General features: G+C 43.8%; 2 protein-coding genes across 3 annotated transcripts; one reads left to right on the top strand and one right to left on the bottom strand.

The window, feature by feature from the left end:
- Nucleotides 1-325: 325 nt before the first annotated feature.
- pmelb (premelanosome protein b) lies at nucleotides 326-8919 on the top strand. Its single transcript, XM_034590390.1, has 13 exons — nucleotides 326-338; nucleotides 2626-2693; nucleotides 4160-4255; nucleotides 4511-4657; nucleotides 5458-5586; nucleotides 5879-6040; nucleotides 6156-6488; nucleotides 6892-7122; nucleotides 7579-7710; nucleotides 7802-7904; nucleotides 7983-8188; nucleotides 8279-8369; nucleotides 8532-8919. Exons 1-13 carry the CDS (start codon nucleotides 334-336, stop codon nucleotides 8680-8682), a joined length of 1854 nt encoding a protein of 617 aa, XP_034446281.1. The 5' UTR covers nucleotides 326-333; the 3' UTR covers nucleotides 8683-8919.
- Nucleotides 8920-9558: 639 nt separating this feature from the next.
- On the bottom strand, nucleotides 9559-12565 carry LOC117764658 (tubulin alpha chain-like). 2 transcript variants are annotated; one of them, XM_034590611.1, is made up of 4 exons: nucleotides 12421-12565; nucleotides 11051-11273; nucleotides 10813-10961; nucleotides 9559-10703 (listed from the first exon to the last, which is right to left on the bottom strand). In XM_034590611.1, exons 1-4 carry the CDS (start codon nucleotides 12421-12423, stop codon nucleotides 9723-9725), a joined length of 1356 nt encoding a protein of 451 aa, XP_034446502.1. In that variant the 5' UTR covers nucleotides 12424-12565; the 3' UTR covers nucleotides 9559-9722. The 2 variants fall into 2 exon arrangements, with proteins under 2 accessions (XP_034446502.1, XP_034446503.1); XM_034590612.1 differs by having other exon boundaries at nucleotides 12273-12526.
- Nucleotides 12566-14740: the final 2175 nt, after the last annotated feature.

The following is a 14740-nucleotide window of genomic DNA, read 5'->3' as shown; positions in this document are numbered from 1 at the left end:
TATCTATCTCTCTCTCTCTCTCTCTCTCTCTCTCTCTATCTCTCTCTATCTATCTATCTATATCTATGTATTGCATATTATGGAAATTTAACAAAAGCAAACTTGCCTTCAAATGTACAAATAAAGGTCTTGAAATCGTGTTATTCCTGTTTCTGGGAGTAACTTCCTCTCCAATAGAAAATGAAGAGGAACAAGACAAGGCCTCCCTGAGGCTTCGGAGCCTCGGAGGTGTTTCCATCTTCTGTTCAGCCTGAATGATCCAGAGCCTCTAACATGGAAAAGACCTGGATGATCCAGAGCCTCATTAGCAGGTCGGCTGTGGGACACGAGGTCATGAGGTGTATAGAGGTCACAGAGGTCATCTTGTTTCTTTGTTGGGAACTCTTTGATGTATCATAATGCACTTATTTATTTTTTTACAAATGTTTTATTCTATACCCTGACCTATATTTGCTACTTAATAATAATACTAATATCTTTGCAGCGGGTGACTGTGGCTCAGGGGTCGATTGGGTCGTCAACTACACATATGGTCGGCAGTTCAATCCCCATCTCCCCCGTTACGATGAAAGTACATTTTAATCTTTGATTTAAACGAACTGACTGAGAAAGTTCCAGAGCCTATTTCTACTCATTGGGATTTTCTTGGTCTGTTTTTATTTCTATTCTTGGCTTAAGCGACTGTATTGACAAAACTACTAATACTAATACTAATACTAATACTTATACTAATACTACTAATACTAATACTAGTAATAATCATAATAAAGTTTATTTGTAAAGCACTGTTCAGGAAACAGTTGGAAACAATTTGAAGATCACGCAGCAATAGATCACTGATAGAAATAAATAAATAAAATGTTACAGATGCGAAAACAGTTAATAAAACAGGATAAAATGATTAAAATAGACGGAAAGATCAGATAAAGTATTTTAGATTCTGATCCTGATGAAAATAAGGACTGATAGAGGACTGGTATTTATGATTGTGTGAACCTTGGTGGTTTAATTTGCTCCACTGCTGATCAGCCTCGTTCCACATGTTAACGCACCATGTGAGGTCGTACAGTACATGTTGGAGATGAGGCCTGAGGCGAGTGAGCAGGTTCACGGTCCAACGCTGATGAAACAGGCCTGAGCAGGATTTTACCCTGTGAATGCTGACATTGTTTTAAAAAGAGGTTTAAACAGTGTCACAGTTTGGCATATGATATGGAGACAAAAAAATTTAAACTTTCCACAAAGTGACTCTGTGGGTGGAGGGACAAAGCCGGATGAATTTAGGGAGTCACAAGTGCTTCAATAATCCTCATTAACGTTGCATTCCTCCAGTTTCCCCCCCCCCCGAGCACAGAGTCTCTGTGTGACCTATTGTTGAAGTGACACAGAAACCAACAACGGCCTGTTACATGTCGATATTTCAAATACTTTCTCACTTAAGCTCGCTGTATTTGCAGATAATTTAATTCTGTCTGGATTTGACACCAGAGAATGAGCAGGAGCAACGTGAACTTCAGAGTAAAGCCACAAATAATTGGGGACAATTAGAGACGCAGCCCCAAAACGGGTCATGTGACTTGAGCGGAGATTCAGGTGACCTCTCATGTTGGAGCTGAAAGCAGACGCCTGGTGAATGGATGATTCAGATATGATACTTTTGTGTTGCAGCAGCTTTAAGTCATTTATTTCCCCTAAATTAAGACATTTGTATCTGTTGTTTATTGTAATATGGCAAAATTAGCACCAGAAAAAATAACAAAAATGTTCTTTATGGACTCAAATGCAGATAAAAACTGCAAGAAATTATCAATAGCACAATTTAACAATACTCATACATGCAAAAAAAGTAAAATGAAGTTAAATATAAAGTAAAAGTACCTGTTGTGGGTAAATTCGGCATACTAGTGTAACATTTTTAAAATCTTTAAAAAAATATTGTATATATACACTTTTTGCTTAATGTCTAATTATTAATGATCCAATGATAAACTATTTACTAATGTTTCAGTCATATGAGGGAGAATGTTCATTTAAATTATTATTATTATTTATTATTTATTTACCGTGATGAATGATGCATGAATGTAAACGACATAATTTGATATTTGTAAATCAAGGTGCATCTTTTTGTCTGAATCTTTTTAATTTGAATTTAAAGGTGATTTCTGTTTTCATGTGGGACTGAAAAACTAAATTCACATGCTCATACAGAACATGTAGAATGTTGGAGATACTGGTCATTGTAGTAAATCCGTACTGAACTTATACTTAATACATGAGATTACACCTTGACACGTGCAGGATGTCGATTTAAATGTAGTTATTTAGATCAGGTCATGCACACTCCTGCAGGACTTGTGATCTGCTTCATGCAAAAGTCCATGAGGAATGTGTTAGAGTGTGATTAAGTTGGAGCTTTCTCTAATATATGAGCAGCTGTAATCTCCAAGACATGCTTTTACTGTAAATACAGCATCTGTGCAGGTTGCCCTAAATCTGAGTGAAGGAGGGGCGAGGGGCTGCAGGGCGTCTCCCCTGCTAATGCACCATGTGAGGTCAAACCCCGGAGAGTTTATAAAGACACGTCTCCTGCTGCCCTCAGCTCACTAACAGGACGTTTCACAGGCACCTGACGATGTGGACGCTCAGCGGACTGTTGCTGCTGCTGGCAGCAGCTTCACACACTGTGGCCAGTAAGTAGAGATTCAACAGAAAGTCAGGTGATGAGAATAATCCAGACGCTGTCGTTAATGTTTAAAGAGAACGTGTTTTGAAATCTTTGAACTTTTAGACAAAATCCAAAAAAAGTGTTTCACCTTCAACACTTTTCTTTCTACAAAAAGGCGGCGAGCAGGCGTTTCATCCGGAGGAGGAAACACGAGAGATGATTTACAGAACTCATATTAGATTTTAACTTTGTAACTGGGAGTCTAACGAACTTTAAAATGGAAGGAGATTAATAAATCCAACCTTTGAGCAGCGGTGCAGGAAATATTCACATCTTTTACTTAAGTTTAAGTAGCAATTCTGCAATATAAAGATAGTTTCTTATTATTACGGAGAGGCAGATAAAGTATACAAATTAAAAGGACTCATAAAGTTCCTGGGAACGTTTTATTATAATATACTATATTGTTGGATTTAATATTACATTAATTGAACCTGACGCAAAGAAACAAATGTACAGATCAATACAAAGAGAACGAGATGTGTTCAGGTTTATAATGTCTGTGTCCAGTTTAGGACCAGTTTTGTTTCCCATGACCTTTCTACTCAACATGCACGACTGTAAACCACAGAATTTGACCTTTGTAAATCAACGTGCAGCTTTTTGTCTTAATCCTTTTATTTTGAACTTAAAGCTGATTATCTTTCTTTAAATCCGGCTGAAAAACTAAACTCACATGTTCAATGCGATAATGCAATAAATCCACCGGTTGCATTTTAATATTCTGGGGAATGTCTGATAAAAACCAAACTTACATTTCAGGAAACGTGTTCATTTCATCTCTGTAATATTTCAGAATCCATAATCGATAATCACGTTCAAAATCTGCTTTAGCAAATAGCTTTGTGATCTGCCAACACATGTGATCTGCAACTGTAACGATGTTTAATCCAAATTCAGGCCTTTGACAACGTTAATCTGTGATAAAAGACGCACACGCACACACACACACACACACACACACACACACACACACACACACACACACACACACACACACACGCACACACACACACACACACACACACACACACACACGCACACACACACACACACACACACACACACACACACACACACACTCAGCTGAGCATCACATGAGGAGGATTGTGGGGATTTAAGATTATTATTGGTAATAAAAATCCCTCATTTGGACACTGACACTCACTTTTACCTTTCATCAGATTACTGACGTAAGAAGTTAATATGACACGAACATATAATTGTATAACGTATTCACATGTTCCAGTTATGGAGTTTGTTGAAACTGTTAAACCAACAGAATTCGTGTATTATAATAAATATATAGAATATTTAGTCTGAATAATAAGTTATAAAGGTAAGTTCTGACCTTTTTTTACTGATATACTGTGTTTTGAGTTGTGTGATTTTTCAGTTTTCAACACAATATTTGTCATTTTGATATTTTAGAGCCCAAAAACCGTTTCACTCGTTATCCATCATGGAACACGAAGATGTACCCGATCTGGAAAGATGCAGACCCACGATACAGAGACTCCTGGAAAGGTATTTATGTTGAAATGATTAAAATGTTCTTATTTCACTTTGTACGTTATTTGTTATACTTGTTATTTAAAGTGTTCTTGGCTCTTCTCTGAGGTAGCAGTGGTTTTGGAGATGATGTTACACCTCCTGACCACCAGGACGCCCCATTACTTTAAAGATTTGTGAACAAAACAAAGATAGTTTTTGTTAACGTGAGGATGAATGACATCAGGAGGATTCACAGTGAGTTCTCTGTTTACCTGTCGGCTCCTGCAGGTGGAAGAGTGAGCTTCAATGTCGCCAACGATTCACCGACTCTGACCGGAGCCAAAGTGACCTTCAGCATCGACCTGGAGTTCCCTCACAACCAGCGGGTGCAGCCCGATGGAGACGTCGTTTGGGCCGAAGACTGCACAGTCAACGGTAACACAACGTGCACACACAATACAGGCACGGATTGAGCTCAGGTTCACCTGGTACAGATGTTCCTGGTCCTCAGAGGATGGACATTTTTGATTCTGGTGATCACCTGACTTTTCCTCTAAGGTTCACATCTGTGGTTTTGACTGAAATGTCTCAATAAATATTGGATATGTTGCCATGTAATCGGGTCTAACACGTGCTCATGGTTCCCAGAGGACGAAACCTTGTGACTCTGGTGAGCCCCTCACTTTCCCTCTATAGCGCCACCAGCAGGTCAAACTTTACACCTACACAATCAAACATCTCATCATCTACAAGACATTCCAGGTTCCCAGAGAATGAATCTGAGTGACTTTGGTGATCTGTTGACTTGTGCTCTAGCGCCACCAAGAGGTTGAGAGTTAATAACAACTTTTGGATGTACTGATATATGATTTGTATTTGGTTGCAGCAGCACAAGGACATAAATATGTGCGTAGGTGTATATATGTAAAGAAAATGAGAAAATACAATAATACAAAAACAATGAAACTACAGACACAAAATTAATGTTATGATATAATAATAAAGTACTGAGATGTGTTTAATGGCAGCAAAATGTAAAATGTGTACATAAGAATAATATGATGGCAAAAAAACACCAGAATGGTATAAAATGAATTAATACTACTCAGTATTTGTGACAGACTGTATTAGAACAGTAGAACCTATAGTATTAACATTATACAAATATCTATAACTCTCATTTAAATCTATAATTTGTCATCGTCTCTAACGCAACACGTTTACCGCTGCTGCAGGAACGAAACACCACGAGTCTGAGGCCGTGTACCCGACGCAGAGCACAGACTGGGAGGCGGTTTTCCCTGATGGGACGCCAGTTAAGAAGGACAAGAAGCCGGCCTACGTGTTTGTCTGGAAGTCCTGGGGTGAGTGGAGCTGCCGTCCCGTGTCAATGTCTCTTCCACATGCTGTGACCTTGTGTGACCTTGGGCGGATTCCACATGAGCTTCACATCACATGAGCAGATTATGTCACGTTTATCAAAGAGAGAGAGAGGAAGACATTTGTATTTTAGTTATAAGACAAACCACATATATTTAGAGACAAAAGTGAAAAGTTTTGTATTCTAACCTGACACATTGATCCATTTAGATAATTCATAGACATCTGTAGTGATGAAGTAGAGTGAATCTCTGTCTCTGGATGCTCATTGGACAGGTCAGTACTGGCAGGTGGCAGACGGCCCCTCCTCCTCTCTGACCATCGCCACAGACGACATCCCACTGGGCTCCTACACCATGGACATCGTTATCTACCACTACCGGAGCAAAGAGAAGTTCATTCCTCTGGGATACGCCTCCACCCAGTTCTCCATCACTGGTTTGTTTCACCTGCTGATAACAACCATGACAATCCCCATTCTCTCCTCCACCCGTACAAGCCTTACAACCTTAGATATAATCTCCAACTGTTGCCCGTCCATTGTTCCACTCAGATCAAATCCCTTTCGCCGTCTCCCTGGACCAAGTCAACGACGCCGTGGCCGGGGACCTGCGCTTCATCCTGAACAGGGCGATCGCCTTCACCATCACCCTCCACGACCCCAGCGAGTACCTCAGAGACGCAGACATCACCTTCAACTGGGACTTCGGGGATGCGAGTGGAGCCCTGATATCCAGAGAGCTCTCCGTCACCCACACCTACATCAGCTCCGGCTCCTTCAAGCCTCAGGTGGTGATCCAGGCTGTCATCCCGGACAAGGCCTGCGATCCGCCAGTTGATACCCCAACCATGGCCCCTGGTCCGCACCCTGAACTGGGTTCCACAGGTACAGATATGTTTCATGGGCACTGATCCCTTTTCTTTCCTCTTCGTCACTGTGCAAATATCTTCAAGAGGTGTCAAGGTCTTGTTTAGACGGATAAACAATTTAAAACATATGCACATTAATCATTAAACTGTCTGTGTTGAATATAAAAAGTGGTGTTAGGAGCTTGTGACGGATCGACGTGAAGTTTGAAAGTGACAAAAGTAAAACATTTGACAAGTTCACATTAAAAACTACAAAAAAACTACGTCAGCAGGTTTCAGACGGAGATGAGCATCAACTTGTTCTCCAACTATTGTCAAGAAGGCAAAAACATATATTTCACAAATTGTCACAAGCTAGAATCTTTAATAATATTAATAATATAATCATGGACCTAACTCAACCTCCTCTATACGAGCAGTCAGAGCTCCTGCACTGGCATCGGCTCTCCCTCTACTGGTTTCCACCAAGGCCACTGGTCTGAGTGTCAACGTTGGGCCTTCAGACACAGAGGAGGACAACACTGAGGATGAGGCCTCCACTGCCTCCGTCACTCAGCCGGCACAGGAAACACCTGCAGTGACAAAGACCCCCTCCCCCACCAACCGCCACGCGCCGGCTGACTCTGATGGGAGGAGTGGCCTCGCAGCAGGTGAGCTTCATGAGTCTGTGTCACTTCATCACAACACATCACAGCGTGAGAAGTGAGAAATACTGAGCTCACATCAGCTGATCCTGTTTTCTGAGACGCAAATATGATGCAAATCTGTAAAGAAACATTTGACTATGAGGCACAAACAGAGCAGGCTGACTTATCACGAGGAATTATCATTTGGTTTCTGATTTGCATGTTGGCACCAGTATCTCTTTTCAATGTACTAAGGGACTGAGAAGCAGGAACTAAATATTGGGTTTATTAAATATGATTACTGTGGTAATGATATATCTGACATGTAATTGTATAAAGAAGTTAATGTGATCTCCCCTGACTCATCACATCCTTCCACCTTCCCCTCCAGTAGTTCTTGTGTAATTCTGCTCACAAACAAACGCAGATGAAAACTCGGTGGAGGTAATAAATATGCTTTTTGCTGATTGTCCTCTTCAGGTGCAAAGCGAACCCTGACAGGCCGAGCCACAGTGGTGGTGGTTGCTAAGAGACAAGCTGGTGATAAACCCTCTGACGGCGACTGTGTGATTTATCGCTACGGCTCCTTCTGCACCGGCATCGAGGTGTTTGGTGAGTTACCGTTCACCAGTGTCCATCATAGAGTAAAATGAAACAAGTGTCCGTCCTCAGCCCTGTGACCCTTGTGTCTCTTCATGTCCAGAGGGCATTGGAGCAGTAGAGATAACACATATGAGCAATGCTGTGATGGAAACACCAGAAATGGAGAAAAAGGTGTTGGACATCACCGTCACCTGCCAGGGAAGGTGAGCGCTCCCGCTCTGTTCGTCTTCAAATAACAGTCCACTTATTGTTGGACTCACTTGTCTACCGCCCCCCCACAGCTTTCCTAAAGAGGTGTGCAGCGTGATCCTGGATGCCGAGTGCCTGAAGCCAATCCACTCGGAGTGCAACATGGTGGAGCCTTCGAAGGAGTGTCAGCTGGTGCTGCGGCACTTCTTCAATGACTCTGGTGTCTACTGCATCAACGTGTCCATGGCCAACGACGTCAGCTTAGCCGTCACCAGCGCCAGATTCAACATTGAGATGGGTGAGCAGCAGCACCAGCTCACAGCGGCCCACGGATTGAGTGTTGACAACAGATCTGACCTGCACACTGACTGGAATCTTTGTGTTTCAGGTCCTGCTGTTTCCTCCTCTGGTGCAGTTGCCATGTTGCTGGGTGTGCTGGTGCTGGTTCTGGCAGCAGGCATAGTGGCATATTCCTACAAGTAAGTTACCTGATGTTTCTTGTGGATATCACTCTTCTGCTCCGTAAACTGTAGCGCCTGTCATGAGGCAAACTCCTCTACTGGCAATGGGAAGGGAGTAAATCAGTAGTTTTTTGCAGGTTTACCAGTATTTAAAAAGTATTTGTGCTTCTCCTTTACCAGGCGCTTCAAGTCCTACCGACCTCTGAGGGAGGACTCACTCACGTCTGGAGGCCCGACTCAGAGCTGCTCCGGAGCCTCCATCTTCTGGAACCTCCTGAACAGACGAGGAGCCGTGGACAACTGTCCCCTGCTGCAGGACCGGCCAGTGTGAACCGTCACCCGCCTCACACAACCACACAGCAACACCAAGCAGCAGCTGATTCACAGGCTACAGATAACTGGAATGTCCTTTTTTTTATACTTTTTTTAAAAACATGTTTTCTAAAATGACAAAGTTCACGAGCGTGTAACATTTAGCTTCGAATCATAAAGGAACTGAAGTCGTACTTTAGACGTGCTGTGATCTTTGGTAATAAAAGTGTCTGCTTCAACTTGGACCAAACTGAGTTTTTTGTTCAAATCATGTTGCATCTTTTGTTCATGTTTCATTTCTCTCTGTGTAAAATCAGCTGCACTGATAAAGTGTCTGAACATTCCCCCCCCCCCCCCCCCCCCCCCCCCCCCCCCCCCCCCCCCCCCCCCCCCCCCCCCCCCCCCCCCCTACCCCCCCCATGACTCAAGATAAATAAAAAAAGGTTCATGATATTGTCACAAATTGTGTTTTTGCTACTGAACCACAAAGTGAAGTCTAAAATGATGGAGCTTCAGTGTTGCTTTCATAAATTAAACTTGTGTTTTCATATATTAAGATATTATAGATGTTTCCTGCATAGATACATTTTGACTTATAATGAAATAGAAAAGCATCCGGTTGGTTTTAACGTACATAAATGGTCTTTATTTATAAAGGGCTTTTCTAGTCTTGATGACCAAGACACACACACATTCACACAGAGGGAAGACTGGGATCGAGCCGCCGACCTTCTGGCTGGACGACGACCGCTCTACCCCCTCAGCCACAGCGGTTAGAATCTGTTAAATGTCTGAAGATTGAAACAGATTTTCAACATTTCAAATGACTGTTATTTCATTATGATTTGTTCAAACACACAGTTTATTTAGTTTGAATGAACAAAAGCCAAACAACTTCACATGTCTCAGGAACTTTATTTTGAACAGAGCCAAATTTGACATTTTCAGGAATCTGAGCAGCCAAAACTGGTAATTGATCAAACATTTCTGTTTGGAATGATTCCAGGAACACATTGCAATCAATTTATTTTCTGTTGAACTAATGCCTGCGTGTCCCTTTTAATATTCTTCTCCTTCCTCCTCTCCCTCTCCCTCGATGGAGTCGACTCCAACCTCCTCGTAATCCTTCTCCAGAGCTGCCATGTCCTCCCTGGCCTCGGAGAACTCTCCCTCCTCCATACCCTCACCCACATACCAGTGAACGAAGGCCCTCTTGGCGTACATCAGATCAAACTTGTGGTCGAGCCGAGCCCAGGCCTCAGCGATGGCGGTGGTGTTGCTCAGCATGCACACGGCCCTCTGGACCTTGGCCAGGTCTCCACCAGGAACCACAGTGGGCGGCTGGTAGTTGATGCCGACCTTGAATCCAGTGGGACACCAGTCCACAAACTGGATGGAGCGTTTGGTCTTGATGGTGGCGATGGCGGCGTTGACATCTTTGGGCACCACATCTCCACGGAACAGGAGGCAGCAGGCCATGTACTTACCGTGGCGAGGGTCACATTTCACCATCTGATTGGCGGGCTCGAAGCAGGCGTTTGTGATCTCGGACACGGAGAGCTGCTCGTGGTAGGCCTTCTCTGCAGAGATGACGGGGGCGTAGGTGGCCAGAGGGAAGTGGATACGGGGATACGGCACCAAGTTGGTCTGGAACTCGGTCAGATCCACGTTGAGGGCGCCATCGAAACGGAGGGAAGCAGTGATGGAGGACACGATCTGACTGATCAGCCTGTTCAGGTTGGTGTAGGAGGGACGATCGATGTCCAGGTTCCTGCGGCAGATATCGTAGATGGCTTCGTTATCTACCATGAAGGCACAGTCAGAGTGCTCCAGGGTGGTGTGGGTGGTCAGGATGGCGTTGTAGGGCTCCACCACAGCAGTGGACACCTGGGGGGCTGGGTAGATGGAGAACTCCAGCTTGGACTTCTTGCCGTAGTCGACGGACAGACGCTCCATCAGCAGGGAGGTGAAGCCAGAGCCGGTGCCACCTCCGAAGCTGTGGAAGACCAGGAAGCCCTGAAGACCAGTGCACTGGTCGGCCTGAAGACAGAGAGGGAGGCCGATTAAATATGAGACGTAATATTATGATTTAGTTTGATGTTTTCTGTCAAAATTAAGAAAGATGTATAACTGATGCAAAGATACCCACCAGTTTGCGGATCCTGTCCAGCACAATGTCAATGATCTCTTTGCCGATGGTGTAGTGTCCGCGGGCGTAGTTGTTGGCAGCATCTTCCTTCCCAGTGATCAGCTGCTCAGGGTGGAACAGCTGGCGGTAGATTCCAGAGCGAACTTCATCTGAAGAGACAGAGTCAGTCAGAGATGACTCAACACTTTGATTTAATAAATCAGAGTAACCGTGGTTTCTACATTTCATGACAGTTTACCGATGACAGTGGGCTCCAGGTCGACGAAGACGGCTCTGGGGACGTGCTTTCCTGCTCCGGTCTCACTGAAGAAGGTGTTGAAGGAGTCGTCTCCTCCTCCCAGAGTCTTGTCGCTGGGCATCTGTCCGTCCGGCTGGATCCCATGTTCCAGGCAGTACAGCTCCCAGCAGGCGTTGCCAATCTGGACACCGGCCTGACCAACGTGGATGGAGATACACTCGCGCTGCGGAAAGAGAAAACAAGTCAATATCTCATCTATGTTCACTTCAATTCATTTACATAACACTGTTGGTGTTTGCATGTCATCTACAACAATTACTGCAACATAGAAGCATCTAGAAATACTCAGTTGCGCCCCCTATGTGAGATCAGCAGGAGGTGCATGAGGAGGCACCTCCCTGCACCACAGTCGACAGGGGACAGAGGCTGACTCCTCTCTCCTCCTCTCTCCTCTACTCGTTTTTGTCCTCATGTCATTTCCCCCCCCTCCCCCCCTCTCGTGCCACCCGAGTTCCTCTTTAGCAAACATAGGCACGAATTCAAATTCATATGCACGCACGAGCGCAGGCGGGCGCGTGCACGTCATCAGCCTGGAATATTCCACTTGCTCCAGTGCAGAGAGGATGTGCACGATCAGGAATAAATCATCGATCCGATCATCGATCTGATCAATTAGAGCTCGGTTCACTGGTTAAATCTGTTTCTTGTCCTGATTGCTCCACTTGGATGAAAACAATGAAAATGTGCTTTGTTTATTTCGTATTGTTCCCGTCGTGTTGAAAACAGAAGCTTTGCGATGCATCTTGTTGTGATTTTAATAATCATGGATGAGAATGAGATGAAATGAGATGAACAATAAAGCCACTGCTGTGTCCTATGAATTAAAAATGACAACTGCAGCACAGTGTCTCACCCATCCCCACCCAGCCTGCCCCCCCCACCCCCCCTCGCCTGGAAACAGGGGAGGGCTTTTATTAATTGATATTTTTATTTAATTAACACATTCAATTTGACAAATTTCGAAATCGACAGACGAACAATGGAACCAGATATAAAATAAAAGTCAGGTTCCTCCCGAGCGGTGCTGGAGCCTGACGCCGCCGCTCAGTGCATTGTTCTCCTCTCTGCACGATGACAGTCACACCACGTCACTGCAGCACCAGTGTGCAGCCACAGTATTTCCTTCTACCTTTTTCCCTGAATATAAACGCACGCAACGCACCTTCACATCACGTTACTGCGGGTTTAAAGTCAAAGAGGCTGTCTGGTGATTATCTGCCGACGTCCAGCAGCGAGACTCTGCAGAAGCTTCGCCTCCTTCTCTTTTTCCGCCTCACACACAGAGTCAGAGAATAAAAGCTGAGACTCACCATGTTTCCAGGAGGAAGAGGAGAGGTGGAGAAAGAGGACTTTTACAAACGGTGGGTTTGCGTTGCGTGTTGTACCCAACGGGGTCGATGCAACAAATGCTGAACGTGAGGGCGGCGCTTGCACATTTATACACGGGATCTGCTCCTGTGCACCGAGGGGGTGGGGGGTGGGGGGGGCGGACAGTACCACTGTTCAGTCCTCACTGGGAAAAATAGATTCTTGTTATTATCATTGTGAAAAATTCTACTCAGAGAAATGAAATTCACTATTCAAGCTTCAAGATGAGATGAGATAAGACAGAATAAACGTGTATTAGTCCCACAATGGTGACACCTGCTGTGTTACAGCTGCAAAGACAAGTAGAGACATCAGTAAAGGTGAACATGCAATATAAACTCAGAGAAATATGAAAATATATACATAAATGCAGTATAAGTACAGTGTAAACATAATATATACAGTAATACACATAACACATGAGCCTTTGTATTGCACAGACAGAAATGTTGTGGGGTTTTATTCAAAATATTACAAATCTGTATGCAAATGGTGTTTCATGATATAATGTCATTTTTCATACTGATATTTTGAAGGTAGAAAATTGAGGTCATGCTCATTGAATAAAGATGTTTTAACTCTACCTGACAGAACCTCTTGCCACATTTTGACAGACTCACAGTTCTTCCCTATGACTAAGACCACTTGTATAACTTATAAACTAATTTTCAACTTGATACACTCTTCTTTCTCCAGTATTTTATTCTATTTGATAATTACATAATACCCCCCATGTCATGTTAATTTTTCTATTCTTGCACAGTGTATATATTATATTGTATATTGTGTATATAGAATATTTAAAAATCTGTGTGCAGATTATATTTCAAATCTGTGTGCAGATTATATTTCTATCTAGATTTCATCCTTGTTGATTGTAATCTATGTCATTCTGTGATGTAATATTTCTCACTGATCACTGAGGACAGACGTCTGAGGTCGTGCTCAGTGAATAAAGAGCTCAGTCAAACACAGCTAATTTATTTTGCGTGCAGAGGAATGAGCACAGATGACATATTTCCTTAGAAATGTAAAGCTGCAGATCAGTAGAACAGATCAGTTTTCATGTTCTGTGGTATATGAGCAAATTCTGTTTAAAAAAAAATAAAAAATTGTGTCTTGTCTGCAAGTGCTCGGTGCAGCCGACACAAAACAAATGATGCAAGATGGCTGAATGCTTCTGTTACACAAGATGCTCCCATCTCACTGGAGCAGCCAGGCGGCCATGTTGCTGAGGCCTGCCATGGTCTCCGCCCGGCATGCCAGCTCTCCTCCTCTCCTCCCTCTTTGTCCTAGATTCTCTGCAATGATGTCATTCAGTGGGCCGATCACGTGGCTGCCTGTCTGTGTGTGTGTGTGTGTGTGTGTGTGTGTGTGTGTGTGTGTGTGTGTGTGTGTGTGTGTGTGTGTGTGTGTGTGTGTGTGTGTGTGTGTGTGTGCTGGGGATGGGCTGTGCCTCCTTGGATTCTGAACTGATTGAGGAACTGAAATTGCCTGAATAGCCGTTTATGTGACATCGTGGTGAAGGTCTCTGCAGTTTGGCTTCTGCAGCTATAACATAAAAACATGACCCTTTAAGCTGAAGTCTTAAACACTGCAAAGCATGTGAGTGATTTGAAAAGAGGCTTGTGAAATAATCAATATGCATGTTCTACAGTAAGTCAGGTTTTTTGTCTGAACAGCTTCCGTAATGTGGGAATAACCATTATGTATTCAGGGAGGTCAGGATGTGTGATTTACAACCGCCCTTTGGTGAGTGCTGTTCTCAGTGTGAACTGCAGGGGATGAAAGAGAGGCGCAGGAAGCGACCATGGCCCTCAGCCAGGGTTTCATGAGAGAACATTCTCCACTGCTCCTCCTCCTCCTCTTCCTCCTCCTCCTCCTCCTCCTCCTCCTCGTCCTCAGCAGCTGTGACACAGGGAGGGTCTGAGCAGCTGCTCACCAAGAGGAGAGTGGAGGGATGGGAATGCTGGAGACAAGGGAGTGGTCCTTTGTTGCTGGATAAAGGCAGAACTGCATCCTGCAACGAGAGAATCTGATACCCAACCAAGTGACTGAGCACTTTCTCCATCTGTCACAGCAGAGTCACCTGTGCTGAAGGTTTTATTACAGGTGCAGTTCACTTAATGGGACATGAGATATAATAAAAAGGTTGGGGTTTATTTATAATGATGAGCTAAGACACTGAAGGATGTGCTGGAGCCTCAGCGTTTTGATGGTAAGGTTGGAAAGGTGAAGCTTTTAGTCTGGAGGACATAAAAC

This window comes from Hippoglossus hippoglossus, chromosome 7 (genome assembly GCF_009819705.1).
Source record: "Hippoglossus hippoglossus isolate fHipHip1 chromosome 7, fHipHip1.pri, whole genome shotgun sequence".
NCBI lineage: Eukaryota > Metazoa > Chordata > Actinopteri > Pleuronectiformes > Pleuronectidae > Hippoglossus > Hippoglossus hippoglossus.
This window is presented reverse-complemented; position numbering and strand designations above follow the sequence as displayed.

What these genes read in the sequence shown, in the direction of transcription:
- pmelb (XM_034590390.1), top strand. An exon ending in CCCTGAACTGGGTTCCACAG is followed by an intron (nt 6,489 to 6,891) that starts GTACAGATATGT and finishes CTATACGAGCAG; the next exon opens with TCAGAGCTCCTGCACTGGCA. An exon ending in ATAGTGGCATATTCCTACAA is followed by an intron (nt 8,370 to 8,531) that starts GTAAGTTACCTG and finishes CTCCTTTACCAG; the next exon opens with GCGCTTCAAGTCCTACCGAC.
- LOC117764658 (XM_034590611.1), bottom strand. An exon ending in CCTGGAGCCCACTGTCATCG is followed by an intron (nt 10,962 to 11,050) that starts GTAAACTGTCAT and finishes CTGTCTCTTCAG; the next exon opens with ATGAAGTTCGCTCTGGAATC. An exon ending in TGGACAGGATCCGCAAACTG is followed by an intron (nt 10,704 to 10,812) that starts GTGGGTATCTTT and finishes CTCTGTCTTCAG; the next exon opens with GCCGACCAGTGCACTGGTCT.